Source organism: Zeus faber, assembly GCF_960531495.2.
Source record: "Zeus faber genome assembly, chromosome: 5".
Taxonomy (NCBI): Eukaryota; Metazoa; Chordata; class Actinopteri; order Zeiformes; family Zeidae; genus Zeus; species Zeus faber.
Window position 1 is genome coordinate 6,503,277 of NC_137192.1, and position 21,098 is coordinate 6,524,374.

General features: G+C 43.3%; 1 protein-coding gene across 1 annotated transcript in view; it reads right to left on the reverse strand.

The window, feature by feature from the left end:
- Positions 1-334: 334 nt before the first annotated feature.
- Positions 335-21,098, reverse strand: part of rybpb (RING1 and YY1 binding protein b) — a gene marked incomplete at both ends in the record, with an annotated part of 29,857 nt that continues 9,093 nt past the window's right edge. Inside the window, 3 exons of the mRNA XM_080001560.1 lie at positions 335-584; positions 2,323-2,421; positions 3,260-3,700. Of these exons, the coding sequence (XP_079857686.1) occupies positions 335-584; positions 2,323-2,421; positions 3,260-3,700 (790 nt within the window). The remainder of the gene's footprint in view (positions 585-2,322; positions 2,422-3,259; positions 3,701-21,098) is intronic.

A 21,098-nucleotide genomic window follows, 5' to 3' on the forward strand; every position in this document is an offset into this window, starting at 1 on the left:
ATCCAAAGGGCCTGTACAGTGGCTGTGACCCCCATCCATGCTTCAACTGAAGAGGATACATTACCACCAGTCAGCATCCAGGAAGTGTAAGTGTGTGTGTGTGTGTGTGTTTGTGTGTGTGTGTGTGTGTGTGTGTGTGTGTGTGTGTGTGTGTGTGTGTGTGTGTGTGTGTGTGTGTGTGTGTTGGGGGTTATTGAACAGAGGGTGGGGGGCACGTCACATGTGGACCTCTCTCCTTCTTGGGTGGGGGAGGGTGGGGGGGGGGTTCCATAGTGTCCGGAAAGGCGGAGGGAGAGGGGGAGGGGGTTCGAGTGCCGACGGCTTGAGTTGGGCCTCAGAACGACTCGTCGTGGCCCAGGGAGAGCTCCCCCTTGGGGGTGGAGGCGCGGGACGAGCCCTTGTCCATGCTCTCGGAGCCGGAGCTCTGGTGCTGCTGTTCGGAGGCGGCGCTGGAAGTGACGGTGGACGAGGAGGTTGAGGACGAGCGCGTCTTCTCCTTAAAGTCTGTGATGATCACCGTCACGTTGCCCACGGTGATAGCCAGCTGCTGGGCTGTGCTGCGGTCGATGTTCTTCAGTTTAGGCCTGGGAAGAGTGGGAGGATAGTGGACGTGAGGAATGGGAAGTGGGGAGGCGTTTCCCTATTCGGTAGTCAAACCACAAGAAGTCAAGGTGGTGAAAAACTATTGGTCAAACCATTGATCATCACCTTCAAGCCAGAATTGGGGGAGTTACATCGGGATTATTTAAGTGGAAGCTTCTTCTGACTCAATGTTCTGCTGAAGTCAATGAGGAAACGCAGTATACTAAGAACTGACAAATAACTCATCATTCTGTCATCGACTTCAGAAGAAAAAGGAGTCAGAAGAAGCTTCTACTGAAAGAATCCAGTCATAACTCCCTCATTTCTGGCATGATTGTGATGATCAATGGCTCCTTTCACACCTGTACTTCTTTTTGACATACATTCATTTAACCAGCCATCCAGCCTATAAGTGTGTTGGAGTAGTTTACAGTTGAATCTAGTCTGCAGCTTTGTTTTATGGTCTGAGGTAAGATATTAGAGAGTCTGGTGACTTTCAGAAAGTCACTTCATACAAAATATATCTGACCAAATAATAAAAACAGTGGCTCATTTGAACACAATAGTGATGAAAAAAATGGAATGGAAATGTACAGAGAGGTCACTGCCCAAATACTTGTGGTCAGAACTGTCATGAATATACACCGATCAGCCACAACATTAAAACCACCACTAATAACCACTAATATTGTGTAGCTACTAGGCTTGGGCAATCGTGCAAAATTTCAATCACCGATCGCTGGGGGGCAGGGATCGCTGATATACGATATTATCGGGGGTGTGTGTGCGTGGTGGGAGCCACGTGCATACCAGGAACACCCCACACGACCTGCCTTTTTGGAGATGCTCTGACCCAGTCGTCTAGCCATCACAATTTGGCCCTTGTCAAAGTCGCTCAGATCCTTACGCTTGCCCATTTTTCCTGCACATCAACTTCAAGAACTGACTGTTCACTTGCTGCCTAATATATCCCACGCCTTGACAGGTGCCATTGGAATGAGATGAGCAAAGTTATTCACTTCACCTGTCCTGGTTTTAATGTTGTGGCTGATCGGTGTATATATTTCATTTCATTTCTAAAAGTACAAAGGGTGACAACTTTTTGCCAGTACTGTACCAGGTACAGTACATACTGTAAACTATTGAGGCTTCCTCCATTTATGTCATCAACATATCCATCCATATCCAAGTCCACTGACTATGTCTCTTTAAGTAATTAGCATGTAATTATCGAAAAAAGTAATTGATATTGTTGTATATCTTGTCCCTCATGAGTAAAGTAACGTTTATTTTTAAAATAAACTGTAGACTAGCAAGCATCTATATTACTTAGAGTCCAGTAATAAAAATATATAACAAATCCAACATGTGTGACTTTCATGTAAACAAACGTAATATACAGAGGAGTCAGTGTGGCAATTGAAACCCAAAATAATTCAAGCGAATACATTTTTTTGATATACAAATAGACATGGGAGTCGTGCAGGCTCTAGTCTGAGCAACAGTGTGGGGCGGCGGGGGGGGTTAGTGGCTCTGCGGGGGTGGGAAGACTGTTGCTCATCTCAGCTGGTGACACACACACAGTCAGAGCAAGTGGGTATAAAGTGAGAGTGGGTGTAGAGTGGAAAAGATCGCACGAGTGAATCACGAACAGTCGAGTACTACTGATCATCAAAAAACAACAGAAAAACAAGAAGAAGGTGAGACACATCATGTGTTGGTGCTGCAGTCTCTACACACCTGGAGATGTGAGAGTTCTTGTTGGTCTTGGTCGCAGACTTCCCAGACTGTATGCTGTGTTTGTCGCTGGGAGGGCTCTGGTGGGTGTCGGACTTGGGCCTGCGGGAGCACAGAGGAGCCACAGCGAGGTTACAGAGAGACGAGGGTGGGGCTGTGGTTGAAGGAGTGGTTCAGACACCCACCTAGGGCTGTGCGATATGACGATCAACAGTATATCACAAGACGATAGAAAAATTACTATTTTTTTTTTTTTTTTACTATTTTTTTTTTTTTAGCGTTTTACCGTTTTTAATCGCTACATGGCAACTCAGTGCCAAAACCGCTTTACGGCAATAGTGGATGTCATTTGGAGTCGGGGTGCTTTACGTTATCTGCATGTAGGAGCAAATGCAAACAGACAAATGGAGGAACATTGGGAAATTACTCACAGACCAATCACAGCTCTGTAATGTACTTTTTTTTTTTAAAGGGTGTTATAAAAATGGTGGTGTTTGGTTGCTGAACGTCAACTTGTGTTTGATAAGGATCTCTCAAATAGCATGACGGCACCATTCATGGATTATTACAACATTTGGCAGGCTACTACTACGCCGTGACAACATAAGGTGAGGGTGACTACTGGTCTGAACCAAAGTACCTTTTTTAGAAGCATTTTAAGATGTTTCCCCAATCGTGATTTAGTTCAACGTTTCAGTGAATGAGTTTACATCTTCAATTTTCAATATCTTCATCTTCAATATGTTAAAAGTTGGATTTTGATAAACATGTATATGTCAAAAAAAAATTCAGCTTACCATGTGTTTTTTTTAATATAAACTATTATCTATCATTGAATATGCAGAAAACGTACTATATCATGATATTTACCGTTATTGAGATATGAAATGACCTGTATCCGGATAGAAGATTTAGGCCATATCGCCAGCCGTACACCTACCTGGTCTTTTTGCTACTGGGCTTCTTGGTGATGGCTGGGCTGACATCCTTCTCCCTGTCCGGCTTGTCTTTGATGGGCGGCTGCTCCTTGTCGCTCTTCTCCTTGTCGGGGGCGTCGACGTCGGGCCGCACTGCCTCCGGGTGCTCAGCCTCCGGACGCCCGGCCTCTGGACGCTCGACCTCCGGACGCCCGGACTCTGGACGCCTGGAATCCGCCTCTGGACGCCCGGACTCGGCCTCCGGACGCTCCATCTCTGGACGCCCAATCTCTGGACCCTCCATCTCTGGACGCCCCTCGCTGTCCGCCCGCTCCCCGTCGCCGTCTGGGCGCTCCCTGTGCTCACGCTCGCTCCGCTCCCGCCTCTCCTTCTTGGGTGGAGGCGGCATGGGGTACTGCTGGGCTACCTGCTGGGCCACCAGCTGGGAGTTGATCCTGGGCTTCCTGTTTTTTGGGGGTGGGGGGCACAGACAGGGATTAGTTTACAGGTGAAGGGCCACGCACCGGCACGCTACAATACTGTGGGCTCATGGGTGGTGGGCACACCTGGGGGGGTGGAGTGGGGGGTGGGGGTGTAAGTGAGGGGCCACCTTTTACTAGGGCTTCTGCTCCGTTTTCCAGGCTAATCTCATTAGCGAGTGGCTGTAATAAAATGAATCCCGAGGATCACAAGGTGGGACATTTGCAGCACGTCACTTAGGCCCTCTAATCTGATTACTGCCGGCTCGGCCCCATTTGTCACAGGCTGGGACGCTGCGAGAGAGGCTGCAGCCACCAGGATCGCTGGTGAGAGCGCTACCCAAGCGCAGCCCACAGAGATGCAGCCGGACAAACACTGGGGTGGGATGCCGCTCTGATAACAGGCAGAAGTAGGGTCGTATTAGAACATCTCCAACGCAAAAAGCTGATCCCAACATCCATATACAATTCTATATGCAAGAAATCAAAACAATTACTTTCATTTTCTATTGCAATACCTAAAATTGACCCTGTTTATTATTTGTAGCACTGATTTATCCACTGCTTTCTTTGAACAAAATCAGACACCAGGCAAATTGAAATGTGTGGGCAATGACAAAATCGTTCCTAGCTGCCGATCTGAGCTCTAACATTCTGATTCAGCAGTAATATGAGAGGAACAAGAAAAAATAAAAATAAATAAAATACTCCCCCCCATGGTTCTACTCTGTTAAGTTTAACAATCTAATATACATAATGCAAGCCATGTAGGCGCAGACACACATTACACTCCTACACCAATTGTGGGAGCCTGTTGCTTCGTCAGCTCCGTCGAATTAGGGGGCGTGAAGAGGAGAGTTGGAAAACACCAACACCAGGTCCTCTGCACACACTTGCAGCATAATGGACACCAGCTGGTAACATCTGCAGGGAAATGAGAGGCACCTGACGGAGGAGGAGGGGGAGGGGGACTGAATGCAGACTGGCAGAGAGGCACAGGCTTGGCCAGGCGGGGACGGCAGCCAACAGCCAGCATGGCTAATCACAGGCCAGCGCTGGCGGCACAGCGAAGAATAAACCACAAGCATGCTCTTGCACACAAACACACTTGAGGTGCTCGGAGCCCAAACAAACACCCTGGCGTGGCCTGCAGCCCACTCGGGCGGCCCCCTGGATGGGAGTTTAATTAGCCAGGCTAGCTAGCGCTAACTCTCTCTAAACCCACCATCTTTAGCACTCAACAGAAGTTATTTGTTGTCTTTTTACATATTTCTTCTGTCTGTCTTTTGTCAATCCTCTTTAACATCTAGTATTAAGTAACGCTAAAATGACTTTCTATTAGGACAGGGTTAACAACACTACTGATTCACGCAAACTGTTCTTCACTTTCAAAACTCTTCTCAACCCTCCACCTTCCTCTACTTTGACTGCTGATTACTTTTACCCTGACTGCTGATGACTTTGCCACCTTCTTTGAAGAGAAGGTAGCGGCCATCAGCAGCCAATTCTCTCCACCCCCTCTCTTACACCCTCTAGCTTTTGACTTTTCACTCGTTCTCCCCCCTATTTGACCCTGACATATCTAACATTGTCTCTCCAGCCACCCTACTACCTGTCCCCTTGACCCTATCGCCTCTCACCTTCTGCAGGCCATTTCTCCCACCCTCATACCCTCACTCACACACATCATCAACACATCACTGATGACAGATACATTCCCAGACACATTTAAGCAGGCTCAAGTAACTTCACTGCTCAAGGAACAATCAGTAAACACATCACAAGTAAAGAATTACAGACCTGTCTCTCCTCTGCCATTTCTATCCAAAACACTTGGACGTGCTATATTGAGACAAACTTATCTCTTTCTCACACAGAAAAACCTGTTGGATCCTAACCAGTCTGGCTTCAAATGCTGTCACTCCATTGAGACTGCCCTACTGACGGTTGTGAACCCTGATGAAGTCTAGCATATCAGAATGTTTTGTATTTTTCTGCCTAGTCCTACAATGCAAAGTGCTCTCTGGTGCACATACCTGTATGTAAACATGGCGAACAGAAAGAGGGATGCTGCTGTTGCATTGCACCCCGGAAGGCCCGATTATGTATACTGTATATCGGCAATCACCAGTTGTTGGTCTTATCACCCAACCCTAACACACATCGTATTACATATCAGGACATGTGCCCAAACCCACTGTCAGAGGTCTGCAAATAAGCTGCGGCTGGCGGTGCCTCCACTGTGTGGAAAGAGTTCTCAATCCACACTCTTCTCATGCCCCAATGGAGGAAGGAGCTACCCAGTTCACTATGCTCTGCAGAGACACCCACAACTTTCGAGAAACACTTGAATACCTGGTACTTTCTTAGCTGTGACTATTTTTGTTTCCGTTGAGGTTGACTAGCTTTAAGTTGTTCTACTGACAATGCACTAACAACACATGGTAGTTTTTGTTATTTTGACATAATGCACAAATATGAGTGCTTATCATTCTGCACCAAAATACATAAAAAAAATACTAACGACACTATTTTATTCCGATTCCTTCCAGCATCTTACACTTGTATCATGTTGAATTTAGAACCAGGAGATCATGCACTTGGGTTTGTGGTTTCTCCAATGGTCGATGTATGCGTTGATTGTTTCTAGCCTAGCTTCTAGCATCTGCTAAATGAATAAATGTAAATGTCTTTCTTTGAGGTGTGGACAGGGGTAGACTGGTATTCTGGCATACCGGGTATTTTGGGGCCGGCGCACCTTGGGCCCGATATAATTTTTTGTCAATAAAAAAAAAAGAACAATAAATTGCCCAACGGCCTGCCCATAAAGCAGGGACAGCGGCTCATTGGTTCATTTTCTAAACTGACACTGGGCTGGCCCATTTATATCTCTGATTAAGGTGAGTGCCGCAATGCGATCAGAGTGATTTTTAACGGGGAGACTTTGTCAGTCATACCCCATACAACTCCCTCCAAGTTTTTATCATATCCATTTTACATCGTATAAACTCCCCTCCCAACACTGCACAAACAAACCCATTTTTCAGCGCTGTTGCACCAGCAAGCTTGTCTGCTTTCCGCCTGCTGGAGCCCATTAGTCGCCCCGTCTCTCCCCAAGGCTCAGAGGATCTGATCACAAGGCAATCAATCGCCTCATAATAGGGCGTCATGTCATAAACTTAGCGCCACGCTTCAATCAATACGCCAGCTGTGGCTAGTGCTCATGATGCCTCTTGGCTGCCGATCTGGCGGCCCCAGCTGCTCCAGAGGCTGCCATTGCTCTCCAGCCGCCGCCCCCCCTGTGTCAGTCCCAAGACTGGGGAGCCCGGGAGCAGAGGGCCAGTGATCGCCAGATCATGTTTAATAAGAGTGTTAGAATCGCTTTGTGGAAGAAAACTCGAGGAAACGGCAGTGAGTAAAACCTTTTCAGGAACCGTAAAACAGCTGATCTATTCCATGGGAGCACAGTGATGTGTGCTGACCCACAAACACACATGCTTTTTAGATACTTTAAAGATATACTTTAGATAGTTGTAACATGCAAAACAAATATTAGCAGAGATCTGCTTTTCTGAACATCCAATTTGGCATACAGTTTACTATTCCATTCATAGTTTTGTGAAAGTCGCAATTTGAGGGTCACAGTGTGTATGAGTATGATTAATGAGTATGAATCTGCCCATGGTTAAAATGTTTTAACTTTTTCAGCCATTGGTCTGAGCAGCTTTCAGTGTTACCGGCAGTATCTTCCCGTGCACACCGGCCGATGTGTCCGTCACCCATAGCGGCAGTAAAGTTACAAAATCTGTGCTGCTCCATCCGTCACAGGATTTGGCAACAGCAGACAGCGCAACATTCATAAACAGGTTTTGAGCGCGAACGGCGTCCAACAGGATCCAAAATCAATCTGTTTTGGCAGTGTGAGCCGTTAGCTGGGAGGCGGGCAGGCATGATTGATAGATTGATAAGCTCCACGCCTCCTCCTGCCTGTCTCCCCAGCACAGACCGTGGCCAGAGATTTGTGTCAGGAATGGTGGCAGCGGCAGAATCACCCCACCCCTCCGGTAGTTAAGCTGTGATTCAGTGCCAGCTGCAAGTCAGCCATGAGTTGTTGCTGGCATGATAGGGCGCGCTGCTCTCTTTGGCCCATCATTTACCAGGCGCACGAGTCACCATGCATGACTCTATTATTATGGGTGCTGGTTTTTATTTGTGTGCATGTGGGCAAAATTGCCCCAGGATTCAGAAGGAACTGTTAGTTTCCCCACTGATAGACATTAATAACTAATCCGCAACATAAATAAATAAAAAACATCACGGTTTGCCGCAGAAGACAGCAACGGTACAGTCAAGTGTTGGTTTTGCTACTTACTCCCGAATCCACACTGGTGTGTCAATGCCCCCTTCCCCCCTGGCTATATGGGGAAGCATATCGATGTATAACACAACTACAGAGGAGACATTTTGTTGATTTGCAATAACCAACAATAAGATTTTCATGTTCACTCAATATTTATTTATTATTTTTTTTTTTTTACACAAAGGATGGCAAGTACAAATAAGTGATACGCAAGGCTTTTACAAACAATATAATGTCCTGGAAATTGGAGGAATTGGTTCCTCCTTCCCGTTTTCTCTCAATACTCCCATTCAATTTTGATTTATTTGTGATGTGGGTTTTTTTTAAAGCCTCACCCCCCCCAAAATGAGTCGTATTACAATCCAAACTGAAATTTGATTTATTTGCCGTTTCCTCTATACTTGTACGCCCTTGGCATCAAACTAGAACCCTGGCTGAGCAAACTAAATTTCCAAAAATAACGCCAATCGTCCATTCATTCCGAAATCAATGGCGGTGCTGTTCTGAAACATTTAAGTTGTAGTTTCAAAAGCGAGAAATTTCAATTACATATTCCAAGAGCGATGCACGTCACACAATATTCCAATGCCAATTATCCACACAACAACTGGAGCGAGCTGCATTAGGCAAGGAAGAGTACATGGCAAGAGTAGCCCTAATAAGAGGCATGAAGACTACTTTCCAAAACTTAGTATTACACAAACACCACAACTAGGGTTGCAACGGATCACAAAACTAACGGTTTGGATTGTGTCACGGTTTTCAGTCATGGATCGGATCATTTTTCGGATCAGCAAAACAAACAAAGAAAAATGGAGACAAATCTTAGCTTTCCATTTATTCTGTAAAACACTTAAAGCAAGGACCTTTTGCCCATGGGCTTAAATGAAAACAACATTTAAGAAGTCCAATGTTTGAACAAAATGTTAAATTATATAAAATATACAATTCTCAACTGTTAATTTTAACTGCAATATGGGGCACGCATGATACCTTCCTTTAAACATGGTAGTGAATGAAAAAATATGATTAGATACGTCCCCAGTAACTGTATTGAATTCCAGTATCGTGTTCAATTTCTCACGTCTATAACAAACTAAATTTCATAAAAATCGGTTCAGAATGAAGTAAGTCTCTCAATACATGATTCAAATCGATTTAAACATATGTATTCTTTTCAGCACTAACCCTTACCCTATCGAGTCTTGATTTGTAAACAAAACACTTGTTTCTCAATAAGTAACTTTGAGTCCAGTCACATTCAATCATTATAAATAATTATATTTTTTGTAGTGGAATAAACATAAACAAAATATTCATACAATTTCTTAGATAAAATAAATGCTTGGGAGCCGTAAGAGACAAAGTTTTCAAGATTACTGCAAGTGCCTCTCTCCTCCTCCTCCCACTGCGTCCACTCTGTACGTTCTTCTCTCAGACTTTTTTTTCCTCATTCTACTCATATCACAGCATCATGTTCCGTTTAAAATTATTACCTTATCTTTGATATCACAATCCACTTCTTACTGTTCTGTCCTCTCAAGTGGACAAATCAAGTGGACATATTGTAAAATATATCATATTTTATTGAATCGGAGCGAGCAATTTCTCGATATTATTAGAAGGCACGAGTTGCACTCCAGCTGAGCTCCGGCTCCTGCAGCTCAGGCTTTTCACTATGATGTTTAATTTTCCGTACCGATTACGTTGCACCACTAACCACAACTCATCAACTTATGATGTTTGTGAAAAAACTCTGGATCTTGGAAGTTTTTTGGAACTTGTGTGATATGTTGTTCTGAAAACAAATAAATATTTGTAAGCCTTGCGCTATTTGATGCCAATATCTACCATCTCGTGCCAGCACGAATAATGCAATGGTTCATTGATTATGGGATGACACAAAGGCTATTAACCCCACAAATAGATGATATGATTAATTTCTCGTGTTGCCTCTGTAAAAGTAAGTTTTGCCAAAGTCTATCTTAATCCTCTAGTGAGCTTGCAGAACCCCTGCCATCATGAGCTGCCCTAAATACACTTATCGCCTATAAAAATTTTATGTTAACCAAAATTTTCATGAAAAAAAGTAATTAATATGATAATTGTTGCTGATGCACAGCCAAGAACAAGCTGTCAAACAAGCAGTTCTACCAGTTAGTCTCATTTGAAAAACACAATATTCAAATCCATTTCAATTAATTGTCATTCGGGTATATTCAAAATAGAAAATGCCATTTCAAGGTCACCAATTATGGGTAAACTCACCTCTTCAGTGCTTGTGCACATACATGTAGGTCTCTGATGGGCCTACTAACGCACCAACTGTGTAATAAGACAACCCAGTCAGTTTTTGGTGAGCTGCCTGGGTCAGAAAACATGTGATTCAACAAGTTGTTCAGATTTGCCTCCCACTTTTACATCATGTGGGGGCTCACTGGAACAATACCGCCCCCCATTTGAGTATCTCCACCCATGACTTGAGAACTACCTTTGCAAAGGTGCGCCATTTTTTCTCACAAGCGCTGGACCTGTTGGCATCATGTCGAAGATAAGAGCTAAGCATGGGAACTGCTCTGTTGTGGGCTGCACAGACCAGCACAAAACTCTACATTGACCCTCAGCCTCAGAGGACAGAAGAGTGGAACCTGAGCGGATAAAGTTTATTTTGAATGGAAAGGTCCCAAACCGTGTCAAAACTGCAGACGAGTGAAATGTAAGTGTTTAAAAAATAATTGTGTTTCTTTTGCCATTTAGCACTAGCTAACACTAATCGCTGAGGTATCATATTAGATGCAATTTTCTTGAAAGTTACTGCCGTTACTTGCTGCAGGATCCACAATAATGTTTACAGTATTAGTTTGTTAGTTGACATGGCAAGTGACAACTATGTAGAAGGCATTTAGGGATGCCACGGTGAGGAATATTTCCCACCAGTTAATATACTCATGGGACATTTGGCGAGCAGAGTGTACCAGTTATGCACGGGCGCTAATTACGGATGGAGGGAGACAGGTCCCGATCCATAGCTGATCTAAGGTCTCCTATAGCCTTCTCTCCTTTCCTCAAAGGATAAGCAGACTGCGGCAGACTGAAGCAGACTGCTGCAGAAACAGGTTTATCTTTAAAAACTTGTCATATCACTACAGGTCAACCTATATACGAGATCATGGAGAGTGGTCACCATCCCTACCTCTGGGCCACACAGACATTACACACACAGTACGCTCTGCTTGACAAGTCCTTTGTTATGCATTTTAGAACTGTATTTGACCCTGTCTTGCATGTAAAACAAAGTATGTAGAGTATTGATAAACGTGTTGTTCTTGACTGTTTCCTTGACATCGACAATTTGATAGCCAAATAAAATATGGAAAGCAAATGTCGTGAACCAAGTTAAGGTTTAATGGTTAATTTATCTGCATTCTAACATCCCATGTTTCAGAACAAACGTGTTTTTAAAAAGTGACACTTAGACAAAAGTAGAACAGTAATGTGCACTTCTTACTATCAGCACATAAGGCCATCAGACTTTTTGTGTCAGAAAAGGACATTCGTAATTTTCTGAAGAGGTATGTACTGTATTTGTAGTGATGTGCTTTTAGAAAAAAAATAATGGATGCTGTATTAGAATAGTGTGAAGGAGTACTATGCATACGTAAACAAGAAGCAAGTAACATGAGCAGCATCAGGACAAGATACTGTACTATCAGGACTGTATCAGGACTGTACTATCAATCACAAGCTGGGGAGATTCACGTGTAACAGCAGCTCAAGAGTCAAAAGTAAAGGAAAAGAGTGATTGAGTGATAAATAAGAATAAAAAGTGAAGTGAAATTGAAATAAAACAAAGACTATATACACTATAAACACAGAAGCTTTCAATTATACAGATATGACCATGATGGATAATCCCCCAGGGTAACTGCACACATGATTGTAATATACACACGGTGTGTGGGATAATACTACAAATATAAAATATTGCGCTCTCAAGTCGATAATGAGATTGGATTGCACAGGATGGTTGCATGGTATAAAAATTGAATTGCACAGGATTATTTACGTTTAAATATATATAAATAAATAAAGATATAATATATGATATAAAAATATAAATTATGACAGACATATATTTGGATGATTGCAATTATGAATATGAACAATGTGAATAATGTAAATAATGTGTATATAGTAATAGGTATATATCAAATAATATGTATATATTACATTATAGCTACAACAAAAACACCAGTTACAATTAGAAACTACATTGTTATGCAGTTGCTTGGAGTGGTTGGAACAACCAGACAACCAGATCCAACGGCCTTCTTTAGCAGGTGCATGCTGTAGCCCAAAACAACTTAGATTGACCCACACAATCACGTAGTTTTGCTTGTCACAGGCTACCATGTCATCCGTGCTGTCTGGTCTACGACAAAGGCACCACACCTTCTCAGCTGCCTCCCTCTTAGAGGTTTAGAGGCCAGTCTTTGAACATGAAGAGCCTGCCGGGCTATGTTCTGCACCGCGGAGATCATGTTGTCTTGCAGAATCATCACAAAACTCAATCAACCAACTTCCGGTGCCCAATTTGAATGCTGAATGCAGTCTGACGATTTAATTTGCTGATTTCATGGGTTGAATATTGGACTTACTTAAAAAAACTGGCGTGTTTTACTATAACGCTCACTGCAACTTACCCCACAAAATGGTGCCTCGGTGACATCACAGGCAACACACACGCGTAACTGACAAAGCTCGATTGATAACACGCTTGGTATTTTACAAATTTGACATTTACACTGATACAGAAAAATTAACTAAATGGGTTTTATTTCTATTAAAAAAAAAAAAGCAAAATGACTATAGGGGCGGTGGGCAAGTGATGTAATCAGCGTACGCCCAAACACCACGTAACACTGGTAACATCGATAAACGCAGCAACCCTAAAAGCATTGATTTTTTTTTCAAAGAAGGTATTCAATTGTTAAATAACAACATAATATAATACATAATATACATAATAAAAAAGGAAAACACAATAATAGAACCTGTGCAGCAGTACTGGAGAATGCAAAAATGGTCATATATTCCAATGGTTGTAGACAGAGGAACAGTATGACTGGACAATAAGAATATAACTCTTAAATATTATAATATAAAGTGGAAGTGTGCCGAAGAATATGTACATTAGAATGGGTAATTTACCATTAATGTACAATTCACCAGAGCATGTGTAGAATTGTTCATGTGTCATCAATATGATCAGCAGCTTAGCATTGCTGGTTAAGGAGCCTGATGGCATGGGGATAAAAACTGGAGTCTGGTAGTTCGTGCACAAATGCTCCGGTAGCGTCTACCAGACGGAAGCAATATGAACAGTCCATAGCCTGTTCTGGCTGTCGTCCTTTATGATTTTCTGTCTGCAAACTTGAGGCAATGGTGAGGTATGTTTGAATGGCTCGAATGCATAATCTGAGTGGTATTTTCAGCCAAAAAAACTTCAAAGACATGTTTTGGGGACCACAGAGACCTATAATAACTTGTTGAAAATGAGTATAATATGTGACCTTTAAAAAAGCTAAAATCATACTAAGCTACAGAAGAAAAAGCAAACCACCAGGACTGGGAAAAACAAAAGTAAATAATACTCAAGGGGAAACACTACTGATGAAACATTGGAAATATGAACATAAGGCTGTCAGAGATAGACAACAAGAAAGCACAAACAAATTGAGCATTGTTCACATGCACATGTGCTTGTCTTACTAGAATTCAAACAATGTACACCACGTTCCAAATTATTATGCAAATTGGATTTAAGTGTCCTAAACATTAGATTTTTTGTTTTTCAATTAAACTCATGGATGGTATTGTGTCTCAGGTCTCCTTGGGTCACTGAAATCAATCTCAGACACCTGTGATCATTAGTTTGCCAGGTGAGCCCAATTAAAGGAAAAGTACTTAAGAAGGACATTCCATGTTATTAAGCAGGCCACAGGTTTCAAGCAATATGGGAAAGAAAAAGGAACTCTCTGCTGCCGGAAAGCCTCAAATAGTGCAATGCCTTGGACAAGGAATGAAAACATTAGATATTTCACGAAAACTTAAGCGTAATCATTGTACTGTGAAGAGATTTGTGGCTGATTCAGAGCACAGACGGGTTCGTGCAGATAAAGGCATCATGAGGAAGGTTTGTGCCGGACAAATTCATCAGATTAAGACAGCAGCTGCTAAAATGCCATTACAAAGCAGCAAACAGGTATTTGAAGCTGCTGGTGCCTCTGGAGTCCCACGAACCTCAAGGTATAGGATCCTCCAGAGGCTTGCAGTTGTGCATAAACCTACTATTGGGCCTCCCCTAACCAATGTTCACAAGCAGAAATGGCTGCAGTGGGCACAGAAATACATGAACACTCATTTTCAAACAGTCTTGTTTACTGATGAGTGCCGTGCAACCCTGGATGGTCCAGATGGATGGAGTAGTGGATGGATGGTGGATGGCCACCATGTCCCAACAGGGCTGCGACGTCAGCAAGGAGGTCGCGGAGTCATGTTTTGGGCCGGAATCATGGGGAGAGAGCTGGTAGGCTGCTTTAGGGTCCCTGAAGGTGTGAAAATGACCTTGGCAAAGTAAATGGAGTTTCTGACTGACCACTTTCTTCAATGGTACAAATAGAAGAACCGTGCCTTCCGTAGCAAAATCATCTTCATGCATGACAATGCACCATCTCATGCTGCAAAGAATACCTCTGTTTCAATGGCTGCTATGGGCATAAAAGGAGAGAAACTCATGGTGTGGCCCCCATCCTCCCCTGACCTCAACCCTCTTGAGAACCTTTGGAGCATCTTCAAGCAAAAGATCTATGAGGGTGGGAGGCAGTTTGCATCAAAACAGCAGCTCTGGGAGGCTATACTGACATCCTGCAAAGAAATTCAAGCAGAAACTCTCCAAAAACTCACAAGTTCAATGGATGCAAGAACTGTGAAGGTGATATCAAAGAGGGGGTTCTGTGTTAACATGTAACTTGGCCTGTTAAGATGTTTTTGATTGAAATAGCTTTTGATTTCAGTAAATATCACCTCCTAATGCTGCACATTCAACAAATGACCATTTGCTTTGAAACTCTGTTGTGTGTAATAATTTGGAACAGTGCATTATGAGTTTTTTATTTTTGTAAAACATACTGTTATCATTGGGAGGTTTGTTCAATAACATTTGAATTATACCCTAACGGTTGATGACGTGAAAATTATACTGACTCATTTGCATCGACTACTTAGGAAAATCAGAGAAAAATATCATTTGCATAATAATTTGTAACAAGGTATATAATGTGACGCGACAATATTTCTCATTCTTCAAAAAAAGGGGGTATACACCGATCAGCCACAACATTGAAACCAATGACGAGTGAAGTGAATAACATTGATCATCTTGTTATGACTTTGACAAGGACCAAATTGTGATGGCTAGACGACTGGGTCAAAGCATCTCAAAAACGGCAGGTCTTCTGGGTTGTTCCCCGTATACAGTAGTTAGTACCTCCCAAAAGTGGTTCAAGGAAGGACAACCTGTGAACCGGCGACAGGGTCATGGATGCCCAAGGCTCATTGATGCGCATGGTTCACATGGGGAGAAGTACTGCTCCTGCTACTAAAAAAGTTAATGCTGCTATGATGGAAAGGTGTCAGAACATACAGTGCATGACAGCTTGCTGCGTATGGGGCCGAGTAGCCACAGACCAGTCAAAGTGCCCACGCGTCCACCACGAAAGCACCTACTATGGGCATGTGAGCGGGGAGGCTAGACAATATTAGTGGTTTCACTACCCTAATGGTTGATGACTTGAAAATTATACTGACTGTCATTTGCATCGACTATTTAGGAAAATTAGAGAAAAATATAATTTGCATAATCATTTGGAACAAGGGGTATATGTTGAGGGACAACATGAACAAAACAAAACATAATGCCTCATTACGTCAAACGCCAGCGTACAGAGCCAGCGCAGGAAAGCCTATCCGTAGATATGGATATCGAATTCAAACATTGCAATTATTGCAATTATTAATAGAACGCAATATTCAAACTGCAAAGGCTGAAATAAAAAAAATAAAAACCTTCCTGTTTTTTTTTATTTTCATGTTCCACAATCTAATCAATAGGGCTGTCGAGGGCCCGCTCTTCTGCCGGCCCTGATAAAAATAATACATTTCTGCTGAAACACTGCATATTTTTTGAATGTTTATTTTCATATTCAAACAACACTTGAAGTTAAATCAATCAGTCAATATTCTACTGTGAATGAAGGTTTTTCTTTTTATAATTCAATAGATACATAAAAGATATCTTACTTCTCTCAATTCATGCATCAAATAATCTAATTTCATCATAACACGTAGGCCTTAAGGAAACATCCGTTTATATGTTGACTGTATCCAATGGTGTGTTGGTCATACTATAGAATGACTTATTATTTGTGTTTCGTGAATAATACAGAAGATAAGAAACTTAAAAAGTCCCATACTACATCGCATTTTTGGTCTATAAAAATAAAATAAATAAAAATAAAGTAAAAATTGCAATGAGATTATTTTCCCAAATTGATCAGCCCTGGCGTGGATGTCACAAAAGTTTCTTTGTTGCATCATTGACAGTCTCCTTAAGCTCCTCATGACTCACAGTTCACCAAGAGCAACTGTGATGTTATGTTCATGACAAGAATGCCTGTAATCAACATGACTTTCTCACTGAGTGGCGAGGACACACCGGGACACGCCAAAGACCCCAACTTAGATGGACAGTTTATTTTCCTCCATCACAATATGTGCAACGATAAGTTGTGTTCACAGAATCACTACTGGCAGCGGATTGGATTGACACAGTGCAAGGTCAGGCGGTCCTTGGTTTCTTATTCCATCTAAATAGTTCACTGAAGGATGTTTGAAACAAGAAATAGGCAATTGCTGAATCTTAAAACCAAACCACCAGTATTGAATTTTGTGAGCCAGATGCGTTACACTGGATGTATTAATTAGCATAAAGTTGAGTTTGAGCTTAAAGTGAACTTATTATGCTTTTTTTTTTGTTTTTTGTTTTTTACACACCTGAGGCCACAAGTTCTGTAAACCAATGGGGTTTGAGCGTGGCTTCCGGCTTTCGTTGTATCTACTTCGTAACTTCCACTGATTTCACCTTATCAGTCCATCAAAATCTGTTTCTGAACAAATTTGAGGCGAGAATTCAGCAATCCAGTTGCTGAATCTTCGCTCATATTATATCTGCAAGGCCTAATTACATCACTTTGCCCAAGGCCTAGTTTGTTCCGACTTTCGTTGCCGTGCTCCAGGTATGTGGGAGACAGACACCGCACTGCGTCTCACCAGGACTCTGGGACCGGTCAAAAGCTAGCATTTTTTCACAGCGATTACTTTGTCATTAGTTTACCTCATTATTTGACATTCTGGCCACATCTTATATGAACATCCAACATTGTAACATTATATATATGTGACAGAAAACATGAAAAGCATAATAGGTCCCATTTAAATCATGCAAACGTAGACCAGATAACACACCACTTGCAAATCTGATAAATTGCATGTTTTCCTGATCTCCCTTGATAATTAATAGAATGAGTCAAGCTGAGGGAACTTGACTCCAGGGAACCAGAGTGAGTGTACTTTAAACCTTAAAAAGTAAGTCCTTCATAGACACTCTTCTAGACTTGGCAGAAAGAAAGTGCATTTCCGCAGCACAAATATTCAATTGTTTCCTTTTAGAGGAAAAAATGCCAATGAGGTCAGTTTGCATTTGCATTTTTTTAGCAGCGAATGAAGTTCAAAGTAAGTTGTCACGTTCTGTCATGAATTGTTTCCATTAATTCACTAAGCTGTTCGCTAATTAAGCCTTAGAGTTTGGACAAATGCAAGTTATTAGTCATGGTGTTCATTTGGAAATCAATACATCTACTATTCTTGGCTCAAATTCCTTCACTGTGCGAGACAAACACATGATCAGGCAATTATTGTCGAGTTATCCAGTCACCATCAATCTTAATGGCTATTGATTATTCATTAGTAATTCAGAGACTATTAATGCAAGATTCTTCATAAAAAATTGCATCCAAATTGCAGCTTTTTACCTCAAAGAAGTTCTTGAACCGGTACATATCAAGGTAGGTTGAGGCATGCCAACACGCACAGCACGATGCAAACCAGAACAGGCAGAGCAGCTGACACAGTGAGAAGAATGAGGAAGCAACTTCAGCATCCACCACCGAAAACGCCACAACATTCTGGCAGTAAATTCCTAGCGAAATGTTTCTGGCGTGCATCAGCCTCACAGCCTGCTGTTGACCCGCGCCCCGCTGTGAGGGCTAACAGCGTATTACCTCCCCATTCACACTACAACGGGCCATGATTGTCAGCGCCTCCTGTGCCCGCCCCCTAAATTCCAGAGTTGCAGGGGGAGTGCGTGGAGGCTCCCTCCGTCGGACGCCATGAAATAGCTATCATCACGCCTAAACGCTCCTAATTCAGGCCGACTGACAGCCGCATATAGATGGACACACCCACCCGGAGTCGTCCCTGGGTGGGAGACTGAGCTGTAAGTCAGCGGAAACTACCGCTAGTAGTCACAGAGCCAAAACTAGAAGCGCAGAGCCAAAAGCTTGGCGCTGCCCATTTGTAAAGGGGGCTCTTTCTAGAAACGAGAAACAAAGAGACCTAACACTTCAGAGAGAGAGAGAGAGAGAGAGAGAGAGAGAGAGAGAGAGAGAGAGAGAGAGAGAGAGAGAGAGAGAGAGAGAGAGAATGAGAGAGAGATGCAGGAAAGCCCTCATTAACACAGCTCTTTTATTTGAAGTGCTGTGTGGAGGACAAGCAATTATTTCCTGCCAAGCTGAGTTAATGCAGCGGCAGACAGCTGAAGAGAGAGAGAGAGAGAGAGAGAGAGAGAGAGAGAGAGAGAGAGAGAGAGAGAGAGAGAGACTTTGACTTTTAAGATTCCCTTATTTGCAGTAAGTCATGTCACAGCAGCAACTTGATCACGAAGGAACCAAAAAAACATAGCAAAAAAACAGAGACAAATCAGTCAACCGGTAAATAGGCAGCAAGCTGAAGAGAGAGAGAGAGAGAGAGCGAGAGAGCAACAGATAAGTTCCTTCGTTGTGGTCAGTATGGCGAGCACACTTCATCCCCCACCCGCCCACAGACTCGCTGTTACACTTTGTAACAGTAATCAGGTGTGCGGTAAAGCACGTTTAAAGTGTGAGAACTGCTTTCTTAGGGACGCGTCTGCAACACGGCTTCACTTCTCGTGTTTAATGACCTTGTTTCCGCCCGCGGAAGCCGCAGCCCCGAGCGCTTCCCAGATCAGCCAGGCTGCCGCTGCAGCCAGAGGGCAATCGGTTTGATCGCACGCCTCCCTACACCGTGTTAGCGGCGACGCAACATTGACGAGCGCTCAGCTGTGTCAACATCCCGCTCTGCACCTTGATCATTATGCAGGAACCCACCCCCCCTCCCTGCCTCCCTTCCCATTTTCCCCTTTCAGCATGGAAAGTGACAGAGCGGAGAGCAGCCAGAGTCCATGTGTTAAACTGGCGGGGGATGGGGGATGGGGACACCGATTTCCCCCACCAGCGAATTGTGGATCTGACGCATGTCGGGGCGGTGTGGGAGCCTGTTGTCACCTCTAGACGTCCGGAGGTTGAGGTAGCCCGAGGAGAGCTACCTGAGGAGCAGCCTGGGGGCGACAGCGCCGCTCCATTTGTTGTCGGTGCCGGGAGGAGGTATTAAACATTCATCCCCCTGGCGATTCCCCCACAGACATGGGACTTTGCGGACTTAAGGCAGCGGTCCCAGCTTTCCACTCCTGATGACTCTAGGGACAACCAACACCCCCACCCACACACACACACACAAACACCACACACACACACAGTTATTAGGCGTAGCGGGGGTCCCCAGAGCACAAACAGTTTGCGATCAGACCAGACGGCACAAGAGTGAGGGGGGGTAGAGGGGGGCAAATGGGGGTGATGTACAGTTGTCATATCGACGTACTTCATCTAAGCACTTGGGAGATCTGACGAGAGCCCGAGAATCCGCGACAAACGCTCATCTCGACTTCTACACCAGCACCGAAACTAGTGTCCTGTCGGGAGGCCAAACGCAAGAGTACCACACAGTGTGCCTGTGAAATCCCTGGCTGACCCTTTGGGGAGATCGCCTGGCCAGCATCATGCCACTTGACAGCTGGTCGTACATCGGCCTGCCGCCAACTACCTCCCACCGCCGTTGTAAACAGAAACCGTTTTAAATTACCTCAAGTACTCAAACACCTCGGACATGGGAGAAGGTGGGGGTGGGGGGGTTGCAATTACAGCAGGCTTTCATGTAGACTAGACAAATCGAATGGAACAAAAGTAACAATGACACATACCAAACTACAATAAACACAAACAAGAGTAAACCTATAATAAAAATAAAAACTCACAACCAGTGACACAATCAGAGAAATTAGTAAGTTGCAGCAGTTATTAGTCAAAATCTGAATATGAGGATTTTCCATTTCTGCATGTTTTTTGTCATTACAGTTACAAAGCCTGAATCAATAGGGGATTTGGTTTGTCAGAAAATTTCAATGTTCAAACATTCAAAGTTACTACTGAGAGAGAGAATATGCTGAGGTTTCTTGAAATAAAGTGCTGCACAATTTTCCATGTCGCAGGGAAGGAGAGGCTGGCGACCTTGAGGAACTTTGCCTCTCTGAGAGCTCTCCATCTTGTAAAACAGTCAGAGTCCGACGCCGATTCTAGTTTTAGCCCTTCCTTTGTTTGCCATTCTTTTAGGTTAAGAAAGCGGGCTTCTTCGTTCAAGACAGTTCAGAGCTCTGCTTGGCAATGAAATCTTCTGATTCATATTTAGGGATAGACTGAGCTAATAGAGTGTGTAAGCCTTTGTCATCACAGAGGAAAGAGTCCCACAGATTATAACATACTTGCTGAGAGT